This window comes from Calypte anna, chromosome 7 (assembly GCF_003957555.1).
Source record: "Calypte anna isolate BGI_N300 chromosome 7, bCalAnn1_v1.p, whole genome shotgun sequence".
NCBI classification, from domain to species: domain Eukaryota; kingdom Metazoa; phylum Chordata; class Aves; order Apodiformes; family Trochilidae; genus Calypte; species Calypte anna.
This window is the reverse complement of record NC_044253.1, coordinates 5,942,770-5,960,526: the sequence shown is the minus strand read 5'-3', so window position 1 is coordinate 5,960,526 and position 17,757 is coordinate 5,942,770. Positions and strand designations below refer to the sequence as shown.

Genomic DNA, 17,757 nt, shown 5'->3' with positions numbered 1-17,757 from the left:
AACAAGGAACACACCACTTTATTTTCAGGGTGAGTTAGCAGAAAATCTCACCAGATGCACGACCAAGGGTTTGCTTCCTTACCTTCCTCTGCTGAAACTTACACCTGTTTTCCCCAGGTGAATATCAGATTTTTCTGGGGATTGGAGTGCTGGCCATCTGGGCAAAGGATATGTAACCAATACAGTCACTTCAGCTGCCATTTCTTGGACTGTCTTCCCAATGGCCAAGCCATTGGCCACCACTGGGCTCACTGATAGGGGGAATCCCTGTGCCCAGGGGGCCCCTGCCTTCCCAAGCCACTCCAAACCAGCTCTTGTGGGCATCTGGGGCCCAGCAGGATTTTGAAAGCTCTCCCATCTACTTGTCTCCAGGCCCTTTTCATCACTGTTGTTGTTCAACATACTGGGTTTTGCTGCTTTTTCCTGTGCAAGAATTTGTGGGGGGTGGCACAGGAGATTTCTGCCTCTGCAGTGCCAGTGGTGTGGAAAATCACACCTTGGGTCCTGCTCTGGAGGTTGCTGCTGGCCTTTGGGACTGTCTGGAGGACAGCAATTAATAGGCATTGCTAATTGACCTCAGGACACCAAAGCAGCAGCAGATGCTGGGGGAGGCTGCTCAGCACCACCAGCCTGTGCCATGTGTCCACCTGGGGGGACCTTTGTGATGTGCAGGGATGCAGCTCATGGGGTGCAAAACCAAAATATGCCATAAGCTGGAGGCTGAGCAGCAAGAAAAGAGAGCAAAGTTCTCATGTTATCATTGAAAAGGGAGCAGGAAGAGGGCCAGGCAACTGCAGCTGCTCAGCACAGCAGCTGTGCCTAGAAATCACCCTTTGAAGGGAGGGAGCACTAGAAATAGAATCAGGGAGTGGCCAGGAAATGTGGGGATGTTTTTCCCTATCCCATCTTCCTGCTGGTGGTGTAACTGCAGTGCCATTCAAGGGAGAAGGAGCTGTTCCTATAGAGGGGCTTTAGGACTGGCTCTGTTTTGAGTGACATTCTGGTAAGCAAGAGATGAAGAGGTGACCTCCGTGAGACAGCTATGGGGTGGGGGGAAAACTGGTGGCAGTTTGTCAGAAAAGTTACCAAGAGTTCACTGCCCAGGAGTAGGAGGGCACAAGACTCCTGGTGTTCACTGTGCAGCTGGGGAGCACAGCAGAGTTACAACTTAAAGGGATGAGAAAAGCAGTCAGGAAAAAAGCCCAGGGTGTGTGGTGATGCTGGTGAGTGAAGAGAAGTGGTGTGGGGGGCTGGGTGAGGGTCAGGGAGCCCCCCCTGGCTGTGCTGGGACCTGGGGGACCTCAGCACTGAGAGGCTTTGGCTCTTGGCTGTTGCACTTCAGCAACAACAACGAGGGCTTTGCTGTCCAAAAGGAGCAATAAAAATAATAAAAAGGTGGCTAGGACCTAAACCTCTGTGGGCAAGAGCTGCTGTGTGGTCCTTAAGAAGGAACAGGACCTTTTTCTCCTTGCCAGTTAAGACAGCCTAAGCTGGGCTTAAATTACAATTTAAGAAGGGATGGATATGTCTTTGTGTGACACAGCCCAACGTGTCCCTGTAGCATGCTCTGCCTCCCTGACTCCATGTAAACTGGGTTTAGCACAGCATCCATCCCAGTGACTCCTGTGGCTTTCCTGGATTAACTGCTTAGCCCATGGGAATCATACCATTACCTTCAGAGGAACTAGAAAAATAAAGAGTGCATTTGTAAGGTTTTTATTGTTTTCAGCCCCCCATCAGCATTCCCTTTAAGAACATCAAGAGCTCAAATAAACAGGCAGAGATATTTTGCCAGCATCTCTAGAAATGGGTGTTGCGCTTCTAATCCAGACCAAGCCTTTGGAGCCTCTCTGTGCCTTCAAGAAATAGTGGGGTTTTTATTTTATTTAAGTACAGTCTGAAGACCCTTTTTACTGGGTTTTAACAGAGCTCTGTGTCTGCACAGCTAAAAAATGCTGGTGCTTCCTCTGTGCAGGTTAGAGATGATATATTGCCCTTTGCTGCTTCAACCTGATTTACAGCTTCTCTCCCCAAATTGCATAATGCTTTTAAAAGATAAAGTATCAGGACTGAGGACATGGAACAATCTCCAGGTGCCTGCTGGTTTTACCTCTTTGGTGTTTGTTGTTATTTTGCCAGGAAGAAAAGCTTCAAGGAGTAATTTTGTCCCCTCCTGCACCCTTCCTACACCCAGCATGGCACTGTCCATGAGGAGCTTGGTCACTGACCCTGCCAGATACCTCCAAACTTTCCACCTTTTCCTGAAGAATTCCACTGAGCACCAGTGCATGTGGGAGTTCGTGGAGAGGCAGCTGCCAGCTGTGATAGCAAGGTAAGGTGGAGATGTCCCCAGCAGGTTGGGGACAGCCTGGTGGCACAGTCCTGCAGGGGTGACAGGCTCAGGGAGGGACAGATTGCTGTTCCCTGCCATAAAGCCACCCTGGCTGCAGGAGGGCTTTGCATGGGCTTGGCTGGAGGTTTCCATCTCACACCTTAGGATGGAGCCTGCCTAGCAGGGAGGAGACAAGGCTGGGCTGTTTCCTTGCATGCAAATATGAAGACAGGCTGAAAGAACTGGAATTGCTCATCCTGGAGAAGAGAAGGCTCTGGGGAGACTTTATAGAACATTCCAGTATCTGAGGATGCTGCAGGAAAGCTGAGGAGGGACTTTTTACAGGGGTGTTGATTGCTTCAAACTGTAAGAAGGCAAAATGAGGGTAGAGAGTGGGAAGAAATTCTTTCCTTTGAGGGTGGTGAGACACTGGCACAGGTTGCCCAGGAAAGTTGTGGTGCCCCATTCCTAGAAGTGTCCAGTGCCAGAATGGATGGGGCTTGGAGCAACCTGGTCTAGTGGGAGGGGTCCCTGCCTGAGTAAGGAAATTGGAACTTCATGACCTTTAAGGTCCCTTCCAACCCAAACCATTCTGTGAGTATGAAATGCAGCTTACCCTGAATGAACACTGAAATGTGAGAACATATTTTATATCCTAACATTAATTTTGATTGAAAACATCTTTCTCAAAATAATATATTCATTTAATATTGAGTGCATGTAATAATGCTCCCTCTTTGCCTGCTGTGCATGTTTTTTGCAGGACCCCTTGGTTTGTGTGCTGGCTTGGGCATCAGGGGTCAAAGCCTGGTTCTGGGAAGCTCCATCTCTGGTCCCAGGGGCTCTGTTAAAGTCTTGCTTAAGGATTTTAAATGTGTTACACTTTCCCCTCTTTCTCCCCATTTTGTAAAAGGCAAAGCTTCTACAAATAATCTTTAAGCTGCTGGTCCAGTCACAGAGAGGTCTCTGGTCCTTGAAGCACAGACATGGGGAAGCCATGTACCTGCTCCTGCTCTATGCAGGATTCTTCTAAAATTGCCAAAATAACTGGAAATCAGTAATCTCCAAAAAGCAGGGTTCTGAATCTGATCCCTTCTTCCCCATTTGCAGTCATCCCTGTACCTGCACAAGTTGTGTCTGGTTCCATCCTGCAGATTTTAGTCTTCATGGGATCTCCACTGCTTCACTTAATGCACATAACCCTGTAGTGAAATGAGGCAACTAGGTGCCACTAATTGCCAGGGAGTGGCATGAGCTGTGTTAAGCCCACCTGTGCCTGATTAAGGGAGCTGAGCTTGTGAGTTTGAGCCTTACCTTTTATTGGCCCCCTAATCCTGCTCATGCACAGTTAGGGCCTGCCTTAATCAGGCACAGGTGGGTTTAACACAGCTCATGCCACTCCCTGGCAATTATTGGCACCTGGTTGCCTCATTTCACTACATAATCCTCTCTCCTGGGCAGCTCTCCTAAAATATATAAATACTGTTTTTCAGTATTGGAACTGGAAAGTCTACAATCAACATTCTAAGTGTTGGTGGTGGAGCAGGTATGTTATGAACTTCAATATTGGTGTGGTTTTCACTTTTTTGTTTTTTTTCCAAGGAAAAGAGGATTACAAAATGCAGAAAGGAGCGGGGTGGGAAATAAGTCTTGTCTTGAAAAAGTCAGCTCCAGGGACAGATGGTGTTACCTGGTGTGTGGCCACATTGTCTGCAAACAGCTTGTGTCTCCACACCCTGATTCTCTTATGTCCTCCATGAGAAACCTCTTTCTGCAACATCACTCCTCGAGGACAGAGAGAGACTTGAACTGCCCCGTTGTGTTTCTAGGCAAGAAAAGTGCCATAATGTCTAAGATTCCTCAGAATATGAAATTGCTTTATTTGCATGGCAATTACTCTCCCCTGTAACTATTTACTGATGTGGTAACTCCCATCATTGCTGCCTCCTGCCCTGCTCCATGACAGCCTGGGCTGGGATCTGGTTTTCCAGCTTGCCCTTGCTGACCACTGTCAATGCCTGAGCTCCTCCTGGAGCTACTGCCCCCCCAGGCAGAGAAAATAACATAAGCTCCAGAAGAAATAACACATAAGTTAAAACAAGCTCCCTAAGAGATCCAGAAGAAATCAGAAGGCTCTTATCTGAAGTTCAATGGGTGGAAAAACAATGCTAATAACATCAAGCAGCTTCTTCTCATTACATTTGTGCTTAAGTTCCCTCATAATTAAAGCCTATGTTTTCTAATTCTGCTCTGCCCATTAAGTCATCAGGCTTAAATTTTATAAGGACAGTTAATTTAGTTTAAGTGCTTTAGTCATACCATCTCCAAAGACTAATCTCAACTTTGTCAATCTCTCCTAATAAGTAAAAATAATTGTATGTAAATGGCAGGCATTAATTATAAGACAGACAGTGTGGCAGTGGGAACATTGCTCTCCAGGCAAAGGAGAGCATTCTTCTGCCAAAAAAATGCTGTTTTTTACAGCAACACTTCACAGAGTAAGTTACTTAACTCATAAACCAGGGACACTCTGGCTTAGCCTGATGGACATTCAATCAATCATGTGCAGGCAAAACTCATTTTATGATGTAAAAAAACCCTATACCACCCAAACTCTGCTCCTGCCTGGCTTCTTCTCACCATGGCACCTTGGGGAGGGCAGCAAAACCTCAAATCCCTCCTCCTACCCCTGATGTAGCAGGGCAGTGATGGAGCTGCTGTCTTGGCCCCATCTGTGCTTGGCAGGGAGGGAGAGGGGAAGGAAAGCTTTTCCTCTCCACTTTCCCACCTCAGGAGGCAAGGAGACCATTTAATGCAGGATCAGACCCCATCCCACCCATCTCCAGCCCCTGCAGCCTGATTATGTTCACACTCCAGCACAAGCACGGAGCTCTCTGTACCTTTAAAAGCCATCAAAGTCATCAGCACTGTTATAAAATAGCAACTGGGCTATAAACTGTCCCCTTACGTAAAATGTTTAATTAGAAACTTAATGGTGAACATAGTGGTAGCCTTTAAAAGGTAATTGTGTTGGAGAGTTTAAATAATTTGGATAGCCTAATTGCCAAGTTGTTGATAATGCAAGCTGCCAGGGATCTGACTGCAGAATGCCTCAGGATGCTTGTTTGCATATAAAAGAGCTCACTGAAGTCAATAAAGGCTGTGGATTAAATTATGAATCAAAGGGGTGGGCTGGCTTTGGTTAAAAACAACACAAGGGTGGTTTGACCACAAAAGAGGGGAAGGAATATATAGATTTATATATATACACTAAACTATCTGCAAATGGAATACCAAAATTCAGTTTTTGGTTGTTGTTTTTTTATCAGGACCCACACAGCCTTTTCAAAGGGCTAATCCTTTGTACAGAAAGTTGGTAAAGCAACAAAAAAAAAAAGTGAAAAATAGTGAGGTAGTTCATTACAAAATCTGTGTTTCCAGGCTTTACCTGCAGACAACTGGCTTTGCTCTGAGTTTTCAGCAGAACGCAGGCTTTGCAGGGATAGCAAAGCTGCAGCTATTTCTGCTCCTTCAGAATTTCAGTTTCCCTCCCTTCCCATGTAAATTCTGGTGGGTTTAGTTACTTTTGAAAGACACAGAAATATGAAAAAAAATAAACTTTTCCTTAGTTTTTCTGATAAAGTCTTGGGGTGTTAGTGAGCAGGTGAGACCTAGGCTGGGGTATGTATGCCAGGTTGACCTCTGGGATCCCCATTATGGCCATTTAGTTCCCAATATTTTCCTTTTGTACCTCAAGTTTTCTGTCTCATGGAGCTACTGCTGGTGGGAACTCAAAATCCTGAGGATGGGCAGAGGCCAAGGCCATACAATGGGAGCACTCCCTCCACAGTCCCTGTGTGGCCATCAGGGTTCCCTACATCAGCTTCTGTTGGGTGCAAAATTTTGTTCATTTGCAGGGTATTTTATTATGTGGAGTTGTGTACAAGTGTGAGTACATTTTTCAAGAGAAAGCTCAATATCTGTCACTAATGTGACCCCATGTTGTTCAGCACAGTTACCTTCTGCTTCACACTTCCTTCCTTAATTTATTCTTTTGTTTTCTTAATTTAATCCTGTGTATGGTTTCCCTGAGCTTCCTATACTTCAGATGGGGAGAGATGGTCAAGAGCCATGGCAGCTCTTTTTATATTATGAAATGTTGGTCCTATTGGTACTGCTGTTGGTAAAATAATTGCAGCCAGCCTGAACAGTATCCAGAGAGAACTGGACCTCCCAGACGAAGCACAGACAGCTCTGTGGGGTTTTGTATTCAGGGATAGATAAACATAAACCATATGGGCAATAGTTATCTTCCTTATGGAAAAGGTCACAGGACACTGAAGACAGACATGAATGTTGCTTCTGATTCCAGTGTAAACACATATTCTCCCTCACACACATATCCTGGGGACCAGTGAACCTGGTAAACACTCTTACCAACTCCCAAGAAATTCTGCCTGGTTTGCTGGTGTTTTGGGACCATCAGAACTGGTGCCATCAGGGCCATTTAGGATATTTCCTGGGAGGTGAGGCCGTGGTGAGAAAATCTGAGGTCACACAACTTGCTGATGGTGCTCAGAGAGGAGGCAGGAAGATAGTTGTGATGGACATTTCATTTTTTTCCTCAAATCCTAGAGCTTGAACCCTCAGTGGCAATCAGCTGAGAATGCAAAGTACCTGTTTGACACCTGGTCTGTAGGTGAATGGCAGGAGTCAGGTCTCAAAGGAGGGGATGTGATGATGGTGGAGATGACACTTGCCTGAGCTTTGCTTCCATTTTGTATTTCATGTTGCTGCTTCCCCAGGTGAGATGGACCTGCAGATCCTCTCCAAAGTACAAGCCATACACCCAGGAGTCACCATCAACAATGATGTGATAGAGCCAAACGCTGGCCAAATCATCAAGTACAAAGGTATTTGTGCATTAAATAGATTAGATTTATGTTAAAGGCATTAAAAAGACCCCACATTCACAGGATTTCTTGTCAGGATTGGCTCTTAAAAGTTAAAAATAAGTTACAATTCTCTGCTTTTTTGCTATCATTGCTTTTCAGCAATGTTCAGTCCCATTAAAATCTCTTGCACTGCCAAGAACTCTGTGTGGCAAACACTTGGACCTGGTAGACTTTAAAAGCTGAGCAAGGTAGGAACTGGTTGGTCACTTTATGGGAACAGTCAAAGCCCCACACGTCAGAAGGTTTTCCTCCATTCAATCAGGATCCTTCCTTGGCAATGAAGGGAAAATTTTAACCTCATGGTAATTTTCACATAACTTAAAAATCCTTTCCTAGTAAACTAAACCTCACAGTATTGCACTAAATCAGTCACCATCCTTTGAATCAGAAAACATGGAAAGGAAAGCAAGGAGAACAGGTAAGATTTTTGCTGTGTGCTCCATGGCTTTGACCTTGATTCCTCCCACCAGCCCAAAGGTCTGAGCAACATCCCTGAAAGGAAACCAAGCCTTTTCCAAGGGGGATTGAATGTCTGGAGGAACACTTTGGTTAAATCTCCCTACAGAGCAAACATTAAATATTAATCCATGGTTTATCACTGGATTAGCACCTCCCAGCCTTTAATTATGGTTATGGAAGGAGGTGTCTCCAGCTACACCCTACAGGCTGTGAGCAGCCCCAGGCAGAGCACACCTTGCCAAAAAACAGCTGCTGAATGGTGGTGGTGCTGAATGGTTGTGGCAGTAATGAATGAACCTTGTCAGCAGATCTCTTTTCCTGGAAATGCTCCAAACTGTAGTAAACACCAGACTGTAAAACCACACTGTAAATTTCCAACTCTTACTCTTGCTTAAGAGTCCTTAAAAATGCTTTCCTGGTGGGAAGCAACTTGTGGAAGTCAAAGGGGGAAAAATAAAATAGAGGTAATGAGCCCTTTCTGCCTGCAGGAGTCACTGGAAGCACCAAAGGTTCCCAGGAAACATCTTTTTTTAATATGTCTCTATTTCATGAACTTCATCCTTGAAAAAATGGCTCATACAAAATCCCAGAAGTTTTTACATTGCTACAGATGGTGAAGGATGGGCAGCAGAGCATCTGCTCTATTATAAGACAGTTTGGGCATTTACACATAACATTTCTGACCTGTCAGGGCCATGGAACACAGACTACGTGTGTCTGGATTTGTGCTGAACCTTCCTATTGGTCTCACCAACTGGCAATCCTCCTCTGCTTCAGTGAGTTTTTTTGGAGAAGAAAGTTAAAGAAAGTATAAGATGTTCTTATTTTAAGTTTTATGCTAAACTAGAAATGAAATATTCATCTGAATTTCTTTCTTTAAACTTTCTATTTGGTAATTAATCATCTCCCCAGTAGGTATCATTAATTAGGTTTCCGAGCCCTAAGTTTTTCCAGGGAGAATTGGAAACATGATCTGCACCTCTGAGGATTCAGTAGTGATGTTTTCTGCCTAACCAGATACTTTTTCCTTGGGAAGGAGAAGCCACAGTCACAAGAGAAACTCCATACTGGGACAAGCAGTGATGACAAGCTGAGGATTTTCTGAGTCTGGGTAGGATGCTGGAGCCTCTCCTCAAACCTCATGGCCAGGCTGGGGCTTTCCTTGATTCCTGGTCCATGTCCAGGTGAAGCCCCTTGGTGACCATGGTTGGAGTGTCAGTCCCCCCAAAACTGAGCTGCACAACCATATCCTGCACTGTGCAGGTCAGCTGTGCTCAGCCTCACCTTGGTGGCACCCCATGATCAGCTGCTGACCCAAAGAGAAATCTGCGTTGAACCCAGGAGAAAATTAAGGAAAAATTTCAAACCAATGAAGGTGATATGTTTTGGTTGAAGATGAATCTTTGGGCAGAAAGTTCCCATAATCAGAATGTGTTTGCCCTGTCTGAAATGTTGACTTTGAAAGCCCACCCTGGCAAGAAATTCAGTTTTCTTCCAGTGCCTCCTTGCTGACTGCGTAGCAATGGAACTGAACCAGACTGCACCATATTCCTTGTGATGGTGACATCAATCACTGCTGAGTGAAGCTGGGGGTTAAACCACCAAATTAAATCTGAACTGTAAGCTCTGGGGCTGACAACTGGAAGTGAACAAAGTACCAGCAGCAGCATCTGAAAGGGGTGGCCCCTTTCCATAAAGAGAGCCATAAAGAGAGGAGATAAGTATGGATGGGGCATTCCCCATCCATCCCACAGGGATGTGTCCTCAGCAGAGCCCAAAATGACACGTTGTGATCAGTGGTGTAAAAGCACTGGTCTGAGTGAATCTTGTTGCTTTGAACATGTGTTCTGCAGCCAAGGCTCAGGCTGCCTTTGGCTGTGTAAGTTTTAAATTTATGTGAACTCCAGTGGAGCACAGGAATGGCAGCAGGGAGAGCTCTGTCCCGGGGCAATCCCAAGCACCAGTGTGACAAGCTCCATATGCCAGTGGATGGGCATTAGTATTCCAGCATCCCCTAATATATGAAATTATCCCTCAGTTTTGCTCCCATAAAAGCAAAGAAATTCAGTGATGAGCTGGGCCCTTGAATCCTTGAATCGACTTCTCTGGCTTTCTGCTTTTCTCAGTTGCTGGATGTGCATGGTATGGAGGTCTGGAAACACCAGTGTTTTGGCTTTAAGAAATTATTATCCTGTACTTTTTTTTTTAACTTGGCCAAAACTGTGGGATTTTGAAAAATCTTATGTATTTGCACAAAGCAGAAACCACATGTCAAAAGATGAGTCTTTGTTCACAGAGTAGAGCTTTCCCACCACCCTTCTGACACATTCCCATACTGAGTCTTTTGCTTTCTCTGCTCTCCTGGAGCTTTTAAATGTGCTTTCCCTCCAAAACACAGTCCCCATGATTCATCCTCAAGCCCCTATATTTATTTGTTAGATCTGGAAAACTCTGTGCTATAGCTTCTGCTCAACCTGGGCACCAAAGCAAAGGGTTCCTCAGCTCCTCTTCCATTCAGCATCAGATGTGCTGCTCCTGCCCTCAGTACTATTTGTTCCAGCCAACACCTTTTAATGCAGGTTGAGCCAGTCACAGGGAAGAGTTCCTTTCTTTTTTTTTTTTTTTTTTTTTAATCAGGTAAAAACTGAAGGAGGCCAGATGAGGGTGCAAAGAGTAAAGCACAAGACCAAAGACTTCATTTTACAAAGACCTTTACAGCCCCTTTCTCACATACAGGCTCACAGGGAGGTTTTTAAATGTTCTACTGCTATGTTAAACTGACACCAAACCCCTTTACCTAAACATGACTTTTGTATGTATTAAAGCTCTGAATGGAAATCTGTCCCATATTTGCAATTGAGATAACTCTCTCCTGCCTTCTCCCATATTCCAGAGCGTGTGGCTGAGACATCAAACCTGGAGAATGTAAAGTTTACTTGGCATGAGGAGACAGCTTATCAATATGAAAGTCGAATGAGTGCAGAAAAGAAGTCTAAAAAATGGGACTTAATTCACATGATCCAGGTAGATGTCTCGTCAGGCTTGGCTGTTAGAAGCATCCATGAAGTATGTGACCTCATTATCCACTCTAAGTGTAGGAAAGGTGAGCTTATTTCCCTGTAATTCAAAGAGCTTAAGCATAAGTGAATTGCAAAAGTGAAAGATGAGTTGCAGCAAAGCAAGTTTGAGCACAGGAGTCCTATTAACCAGGCTGTGGGTTGCAGCCAACTAAAACTACATTTTAATTAGTGCTTTCAAGGCTCCTTGTCCACTCAGGAATATTGCCTTTGCAGTGCCAAGTTTACTGAAACCATTACAAGCCACCCTCACAGCTAAGAAAGGAAAATCTTTATCTTAAGTTGACCATGAGCCTGGTCCTGGCAGAGCCAGAGAGCAGGGAAGGCAGTGACAGCCCTCAGCTTGCAGCAGGACCCCCTGCCCTGTGCTAACACATCCTGTCATCCCTCTGCCCTTCCCTCAAGATTGTCCCCATTTGCCTTCTGTCACCTCCTGATACCACTTATAACATTCACCAGGACTGCACAGTTCTCTCTCTAAGCATCTCTGCTCTTCCCAGATGCTCTATTATGTGCAAGATGTCCTGGCTACCATCCGGTACTTCCACAGCCTGCTGGAAGCAGAGGCCAAGCTCATCATTATCCACTCATCAGGTGAGAGCTGCTTCACCAGCACTGCTCAGCTGGGCACCTTTGGGATTTCTGTGAGTTCAGCATAGAAACCAGTGCACAGTTCTATTAAAGCATCCTTTAACACCTGTAAAGGTGAACTGACTGGAGCACCAAAGAATCATTTGGGTTGGAAAAGAACTTTGAGAGATTGACTCCAACCATTAACTCAGCACAGCGAAGGCCACCACTAAACCCAGTTCCTCAGCACCACATCCACAGGGCTTTGAAATCCCCTCTCCATGAATGGGGATTCCACCACTTCCCTGGGCAGCCTGTTACAATGCCTGACTGTCCTTTCAGTGAAGAAGTTTCTCCTAATATCCAACCTAAACCTCTCCAAGAACAACTTGAGGCCATTTCCTCTTGTCCTATCACTTGTTACTTGGGAGAAGAGAGCAGCACCCACCTTGCTACAAGCTCCTTTAAGGTACTGGAAGAGAACAATAAGGTCTCCCCTCAACCTCTCCTTGTAAGATTTGTTCTCTAGACCCTTCACCAGTTTCTTTGCCCTGCTTCTGAACAAGTCATAATAAATGGCTGGGGAGAGGCTCTCCCTACAGCCTCTTCTATTTTCTGTAAAGCTTTTCAGGCTGGGCATTATTCTGCTCCTGGAGATCCATAGGGCATGGACCAAATGGCTGATGGGGCTCAGCTGTGCAGGTGTTAGAGCACATAGGGTTCCTTTTCTTCTCCATTTCCTTAATATCATCATTTTGAGTGGAAAACAGCATCCTTAGGGTGCTTCAGATCTCAAAGAAATGCAGCAGGAAAATGGGGGAGCAGAGTAAATGAAGACTTGTTAAAACTGTGGGCAAACTACAATAGAGATGGTGCATGGGTGGGTGTGGTTTGATCCTATCAAACCTTTAATGTGCTTCACGAGCAATATAAATTTTAGTTGTGTAAACAGCCAAGTCTGATAGCTCTGTCAGGGATGTTAAGTGTTATTTTCTCAGAGTTTTTAAACTTAATTTTTTGACTGAATTTAACTGTAATGTCCAACTGTAATGTGTTTGATGAAGTTCCTTTTTTGTGTTCAGAAAGTGCCCATAATGAAGTGGCACTTCTCTGACCTGAATATATTCAAACTATTTTTCTCCATAATGTTTTTACTTTAAAGTGTTTTCAAGCAGTTCACTATGAGAAATCTGTATTTTAAATGATCTGGGTTAGCTGTTCTTGTTCTTTGGCTGACTGAGAATAGATTAGAACATCAGACTATTGCTGATCACTTGCAGAGAGTTAATTGAAACTCTTTTCCAGTTGCTTAACCTGTCCCTTTAGATATTCCTGAAATGTGAATATGGAGTGGAACCTGTTTCCATTCAAAACTGATGTGATTAAAAATCTGAATTCATGAAAAGTCAAATCTGGAACAGGCAACTCTGTGTTTTCTGATGGAGAAGAACAGAGTAGTAATTTCTGGGGCCAGCAAGAAAATGGGAGGGCTGACAATAGCAGAGTGGAAAGGAAGGGGCAAGCACTGGGGAAAGAGGAGAAGAGAGAAGTGCTTTGAAAATGGGCACTGAAGCAAGAAAGAGGTACTAAAAGATAAGCAAAACAAAGTTCATTAAAAAAAATGAAGGCAATGCCATCTCCAACACAAACACAATAGGATGTGTTAATTAAAAATCAGTCTGGGCACAGGACTGATAGGACAGGGCTTGGTCAGGGGGTGAAGGTCAGTGACCCCTCCTGCTCCATCCCTGCCTGGAGAGCAGGTGAGCTGCAAGAGCTATGAGGTGTTATTTTGAACACATTTACAAAATCTGTTTACATTGCCTTGAAAACAAAAGTAGTGCCATATGCTGAGCCTACTGAGAGCTGTTATAATAATGCTGCGTTCAGGGACTGTATAATTACTGGGCTCCGAGATGGCCCTGAGTCACACAACACTGACACCAGCAAATTTCCTGCAATTAAAGCTCAGCATTCAATTTCCACCAGGTGAAAGAAAATATTGTAGCCCCTCTTCTAAACACCAAACTGTTTACTTGACTATAAATAACTGTTTGCAGATAAAGCATCTGCAAAACCGCCGAGCAACTGCTTTTCGTAGTTAGGGAGATTTATACTCATAACTCTCAAGGGCTTCTCATTAGGCTCCAAGTTATTTTCATTCTGTCCAGTCATTCTGAGTGATCCTTTTCTAAATGATTTATAGCAGAAATGCTGAATCACAAATGCAGGGTGAGTGAAAAAAAAATGTGATGACATCTCTGGGGAGTTTTCAGCTTACCCAGATGGTTTTCTTTGTAAAACATTCCTTGAGGTGTGCACACAGCATGGGTGTAGTTCTGGAGGTGATTGTGATGCTACAGGAGCCTTTCTGTTCCTCACCTTTCATCTCTGAACAGCCCAAGTGTCTTTCTAGCACCACTGGGGAGGTTTGCTTGGGGTGAGGGGCAGCCCTGGCATTGCCTGTGTGAACAATGTGAGAGTTATGGGGTCAAAGGCTGAAGGGCTGGGGGATGGTGCAGCTTCATCCTGAGCTCTGTCCATCCCACCTTTTCCTCCACCACACATCTAGCTGCATGGACAATGTGACCAGGGGTTTGTGTCCCAGATATTTCATGTAGAAAAGAGATAGTGTAATGGTCATACACGTTTCAATGAAGCTAATGTAGGTCAACCACACGGTAATCAGGTGAAGGAATAGAAGAGGTTTTGGTCTTCCACACAAGCAGCTGGAATCTAGGGAATAGTTTCAATCAAGAAGATGGCACTGAATAGCTCGTGCTATTCAGGAGGATGACTCTGGGAGATCCATCCCATGTGCATGAAGCAGAGGGATGCAGAGGAAGAAGGGAGATTGAGTGCTCTGAGCTGCTCTGGACTCAGCTGGAGACTCAGTGGGAGGTGCTGGAGCTCTGGGGTAGGCAAGGTCTCCATCCTCTACAGCTCCCTCAGGCACAGAAGCAGGAAGGCAGCCACCTCCCTGGGACATGCCCCAAGGTTCCAACTCTGGAAAGACCCTGCTTGCAACACAGCTGCTAAAATGATCCCAGATAATCAAAATGTCATTCAAATAATGTTTTTTCTTATTCGTAAGCATTTTTCTGGTGGTTTATCTTTCAGGAACCAGTGGCTGGGAAACACTGTGGAAGAAGTACAGGTCTTCCTTCCCTTTGGATTCTCTCTGTGTTTACATTTCCTCTGCTGACATCAAAAGGATTCTGGATTCAGCTGGGCTGAAGTACCAGCTGCATGAGCTCACATCCCACCTAGACATCAGCAGCTGTTTTATTGAAGGGAGCAAGGATGGGGAGCTGTTGCTGGATTTCCTGACAGCAACTTGTGAGTTTTCTAAAACTGCTCCTCCTGAATTAAAGCATCAGGTAATGGAAGAGTTAAGAAAGCCTGAATGCAGTGAAGAAAGGGATGGGAAGGTGCTTTTTAATAACAACCTGAGTTTAATAGTCATTGAGCCATGAGTTAAACTCTTCTTGCTCCTTGATTCAAAGCAAAAAGTTAGATACAAAGTGCTAACAGCCACAATATATTTTTCATACTTTATAAATGGCTTAGTTTCCCTCAGCATTGATAGATAATAGATAATTTTTGGAACCTGCTAAGAACTCAGTATTAATATACATTGTTATAAGTGAGCTTTAATACCAAATTAATTCTGCACTAACTGTGACTGTAACTCACTAACTGTGTTAGTTAATTGTGTGTTGTTGTATGGATGTTGTATAACCAGATGTAGCTCAGACCACCCACTCAGGCACTGAAGAAACCTGACCATTTCCTAAGAAATAACCAACAACTATACATGGTTTTAGCTTCTTCATTTAAAAACTCTCTACAGACCAGATAAGCAAATGATAACTTCTCAGTGCAGCTGGCCAGAGTGGAGGCTCAGAACAAGTGACCATTTGGTGGCTGCTCAATGGGGTTCCTCTGCCTCTCCTCCAGGTACCTCCCACCTTCCACATGTAAAGTTGCTACCTGCTCCTGCCTCCACAGCCACCTTCATTTAATGGCACTGCTTCTCTTTTCCTTTACTGTCACCTCTTTTTATGATATTGCATCTGCAAAGCCACTTGTGGACCAAGTCCTTGGTGGCACTGCAGGAGGGAAGTGATCCAAGATGTTTGAGGAGCAGCAGTGGTGGGAATTGTCCTGGAGGAGTGGATTTCAGTAGTGAGCCCTGTTGCAAAGCCTGTGTTAGGAATCAACTTCTGTTGTCCCACATGGTTTTTTGATGGTTTTATTTAACCACACAAACCCTCTGGCTGCAGCCATTCACTAGCCTGGCAGCAGGGGCCATGCATGTAGCAACAAAAATGTAAGAATAAAGTTTGATGCCAAACTGAGAGATGTCAGTGGGTTTTGTTTCACTTCCAATGGAGTAATGTCATGTAGATCCATTCAATACACAGTAAGGATGCTTAGCAAGAGGGTGCTGCACCTCCTCAGTCCTCCTCCATGGGGGGGCTGTCTCCACTCTTGTAGTTAATGCATTTCTTTTGCTAAATGATTTTCTGGTTTCAGGGAGTGTCTACAAGGCAGAATGCATGATGGAATCCCATCAAGTCACCTGAATGAGTTCAGCAGTCTGAATCCTCAGTTTATCCAGTGAGACAGGTGTGATTCCTGCCATGGCAATAGTCTGATTCAGTGTCAAAATGGTTTGCTTTAGGTAATGCTTTGGTTGCAAGAAATTATGTTTTGTGTTGGGTTTTTTTATTGCATATGCATTTGTGATCCAATACAGATTATTGATGGTTTCAAGTGACTTACAAGATACCACATTGGGCATTAATAGCTGTTTATGTTCACTTTAGGGTAATTTATTTGAAACACACCCTTCTCTGAATGATCAAATATTAATCCCAGTGTATTTTAGAATGTTCCCATGATATTTCTCAGCTGCTGAAGAGAACAAAATCTTTTATCTCTTCTAGTCAGTGCTATATAGAGATTCCCACACCAGAAGCCCTCAGTATATCAGTAAGTTGTTAGGTGACACCCTGAAGCAGGAAAGAAAGAAAATCTCTCATTAGAACATAGAATTGCTGTATGCATTTCTAATGGGAAAAAAATTAAAGTTACAATTATTCTTGCACCTTTTTTATGCTGTCAGTGACCCCTTCTAAATGGTGCATGTGAAGAAGGTGACCACTGAATATTGCCACATCAACCCTGTCCAGAGTGACTTATCTTTGAAAGCCACAGCAATGCCAAAATGAAAGGAAAAAAACCCCTCAAAAACCCTCAAACACAACAAGAAATCTCAGAAAGGAGATGCACATGCATGTCCTGGTTTTTGGGGGGTTTAGCAGAGGTTAAAAAAAATACCAGAAAAAAGCTTTTTAGATTTTGGGAGGAAGTTTGTTCTGAAAATGTGGGAGAGCAGGAACAACAAGGATCAGCAGAGGTGATCTGGAGAGAGGAGAGGGGGATGTGAGCACACACACACACAGGAGGAGACTCATTGTGAATGCAGGTGAGAGCTGCTTCTCCTTTGATCCAGAAAGGGAGAGGCTGGGGAGTGCTTGCTGGGTGCATGGAGCTGCATGAGCTCTTATTTAAAAGCTGGATTCATCAAGGGAAAAGGTACTTGCACCCCATTCTGGAGAAGAAAATTCCTTATCTAAAACCAGGCATGCCAGGGTGATCTGCTGTTGCTTTTCCTTCTGAGGAGAATTCAATTTTAAAAGTCCTGGAAAAAAATACAGTCAACTCCATTCTCTATATGCAGCTGCTTGGGGTTGGGAGAAAACTGAATCAGAAGAACCTCCTTTAGGGATAAATTATTTTTAATTTTAAATTTGTAACACCTGCATTTTCCAAGAAATACTGTGACTATTATATAGTAGGAGATGAGTGTGGGAAAGCAGTTTTATGCTCATTTAACCATAAAAATCAAAGGAGCTTTTATAAATCTGTCAAACAACATCCTAATAGCCTGAAGAGCCACACTTGCATGAGAGAAATGCCCTTAATTGTACAGTGAGATGCTGCTATTCCAGAGTGTGCTTGGGGAGGGCAGCCTGTTCACAAACACAGATTTCTATGGCAGTTTTGAACTCACCTTTGTGTTTTCCACACCAAATTAATGAGTTCTTCTCAGAAAGTCTGTCTTACCTCAGCTAGCTGAATTTAATCCAGAAGCACATCTCCAGACCAGCTTTGCCCTTTGTAAAGCCCCAGTTGGATGTGTGGGCCAACAGGATGGATCTTCCTCCCTTGCACCCCTGAGAAAGGGAATTTATAGACTTTATACAAAGGTTTTCTGAGACCAGTGGTCTTAAACTAATGTAAGACTGATTGACTGAAGCAAAATGGACTCTACCTGGATCAAAAATATACTAGA

The 17,757-nt window shown here is 44.2% G+C and overlaps 1 protein-coding gene across 1 annotated transcript; it reads left to right on the top strand.

Annotated features, from left to right (window-relative positions):
• Window positions 1-930: 930 nt before the first annotated feature.
• Window positions 931-15,750, top strand: LOC103528944 (histamine N-methyltransferase). The gene is made up of 7 exons (XM_008494356.2): window positions 931-1,003; window positions 2,140-2,332; window positions 3,826-3,878; window positions 7,138-7,245; window positions 10,640-10,770; window positions 11,324-11,417; window positions 14,514-15,750. Exons 2-7 carry the CDS (start codon window positions 2,196-2,198, stop codon window positions 14,867-14,869), a joined length of 879 nt encoding a protein of 292 aa, XP_008492578.2. The 5' UTR covers window positions 931-1,003; window positions 2,140-2,195; the 3' UTR covers window positions 14,870-15,750.
• Window positions 15,751-17,757: the final 2,007 nt, after the last annotated feature.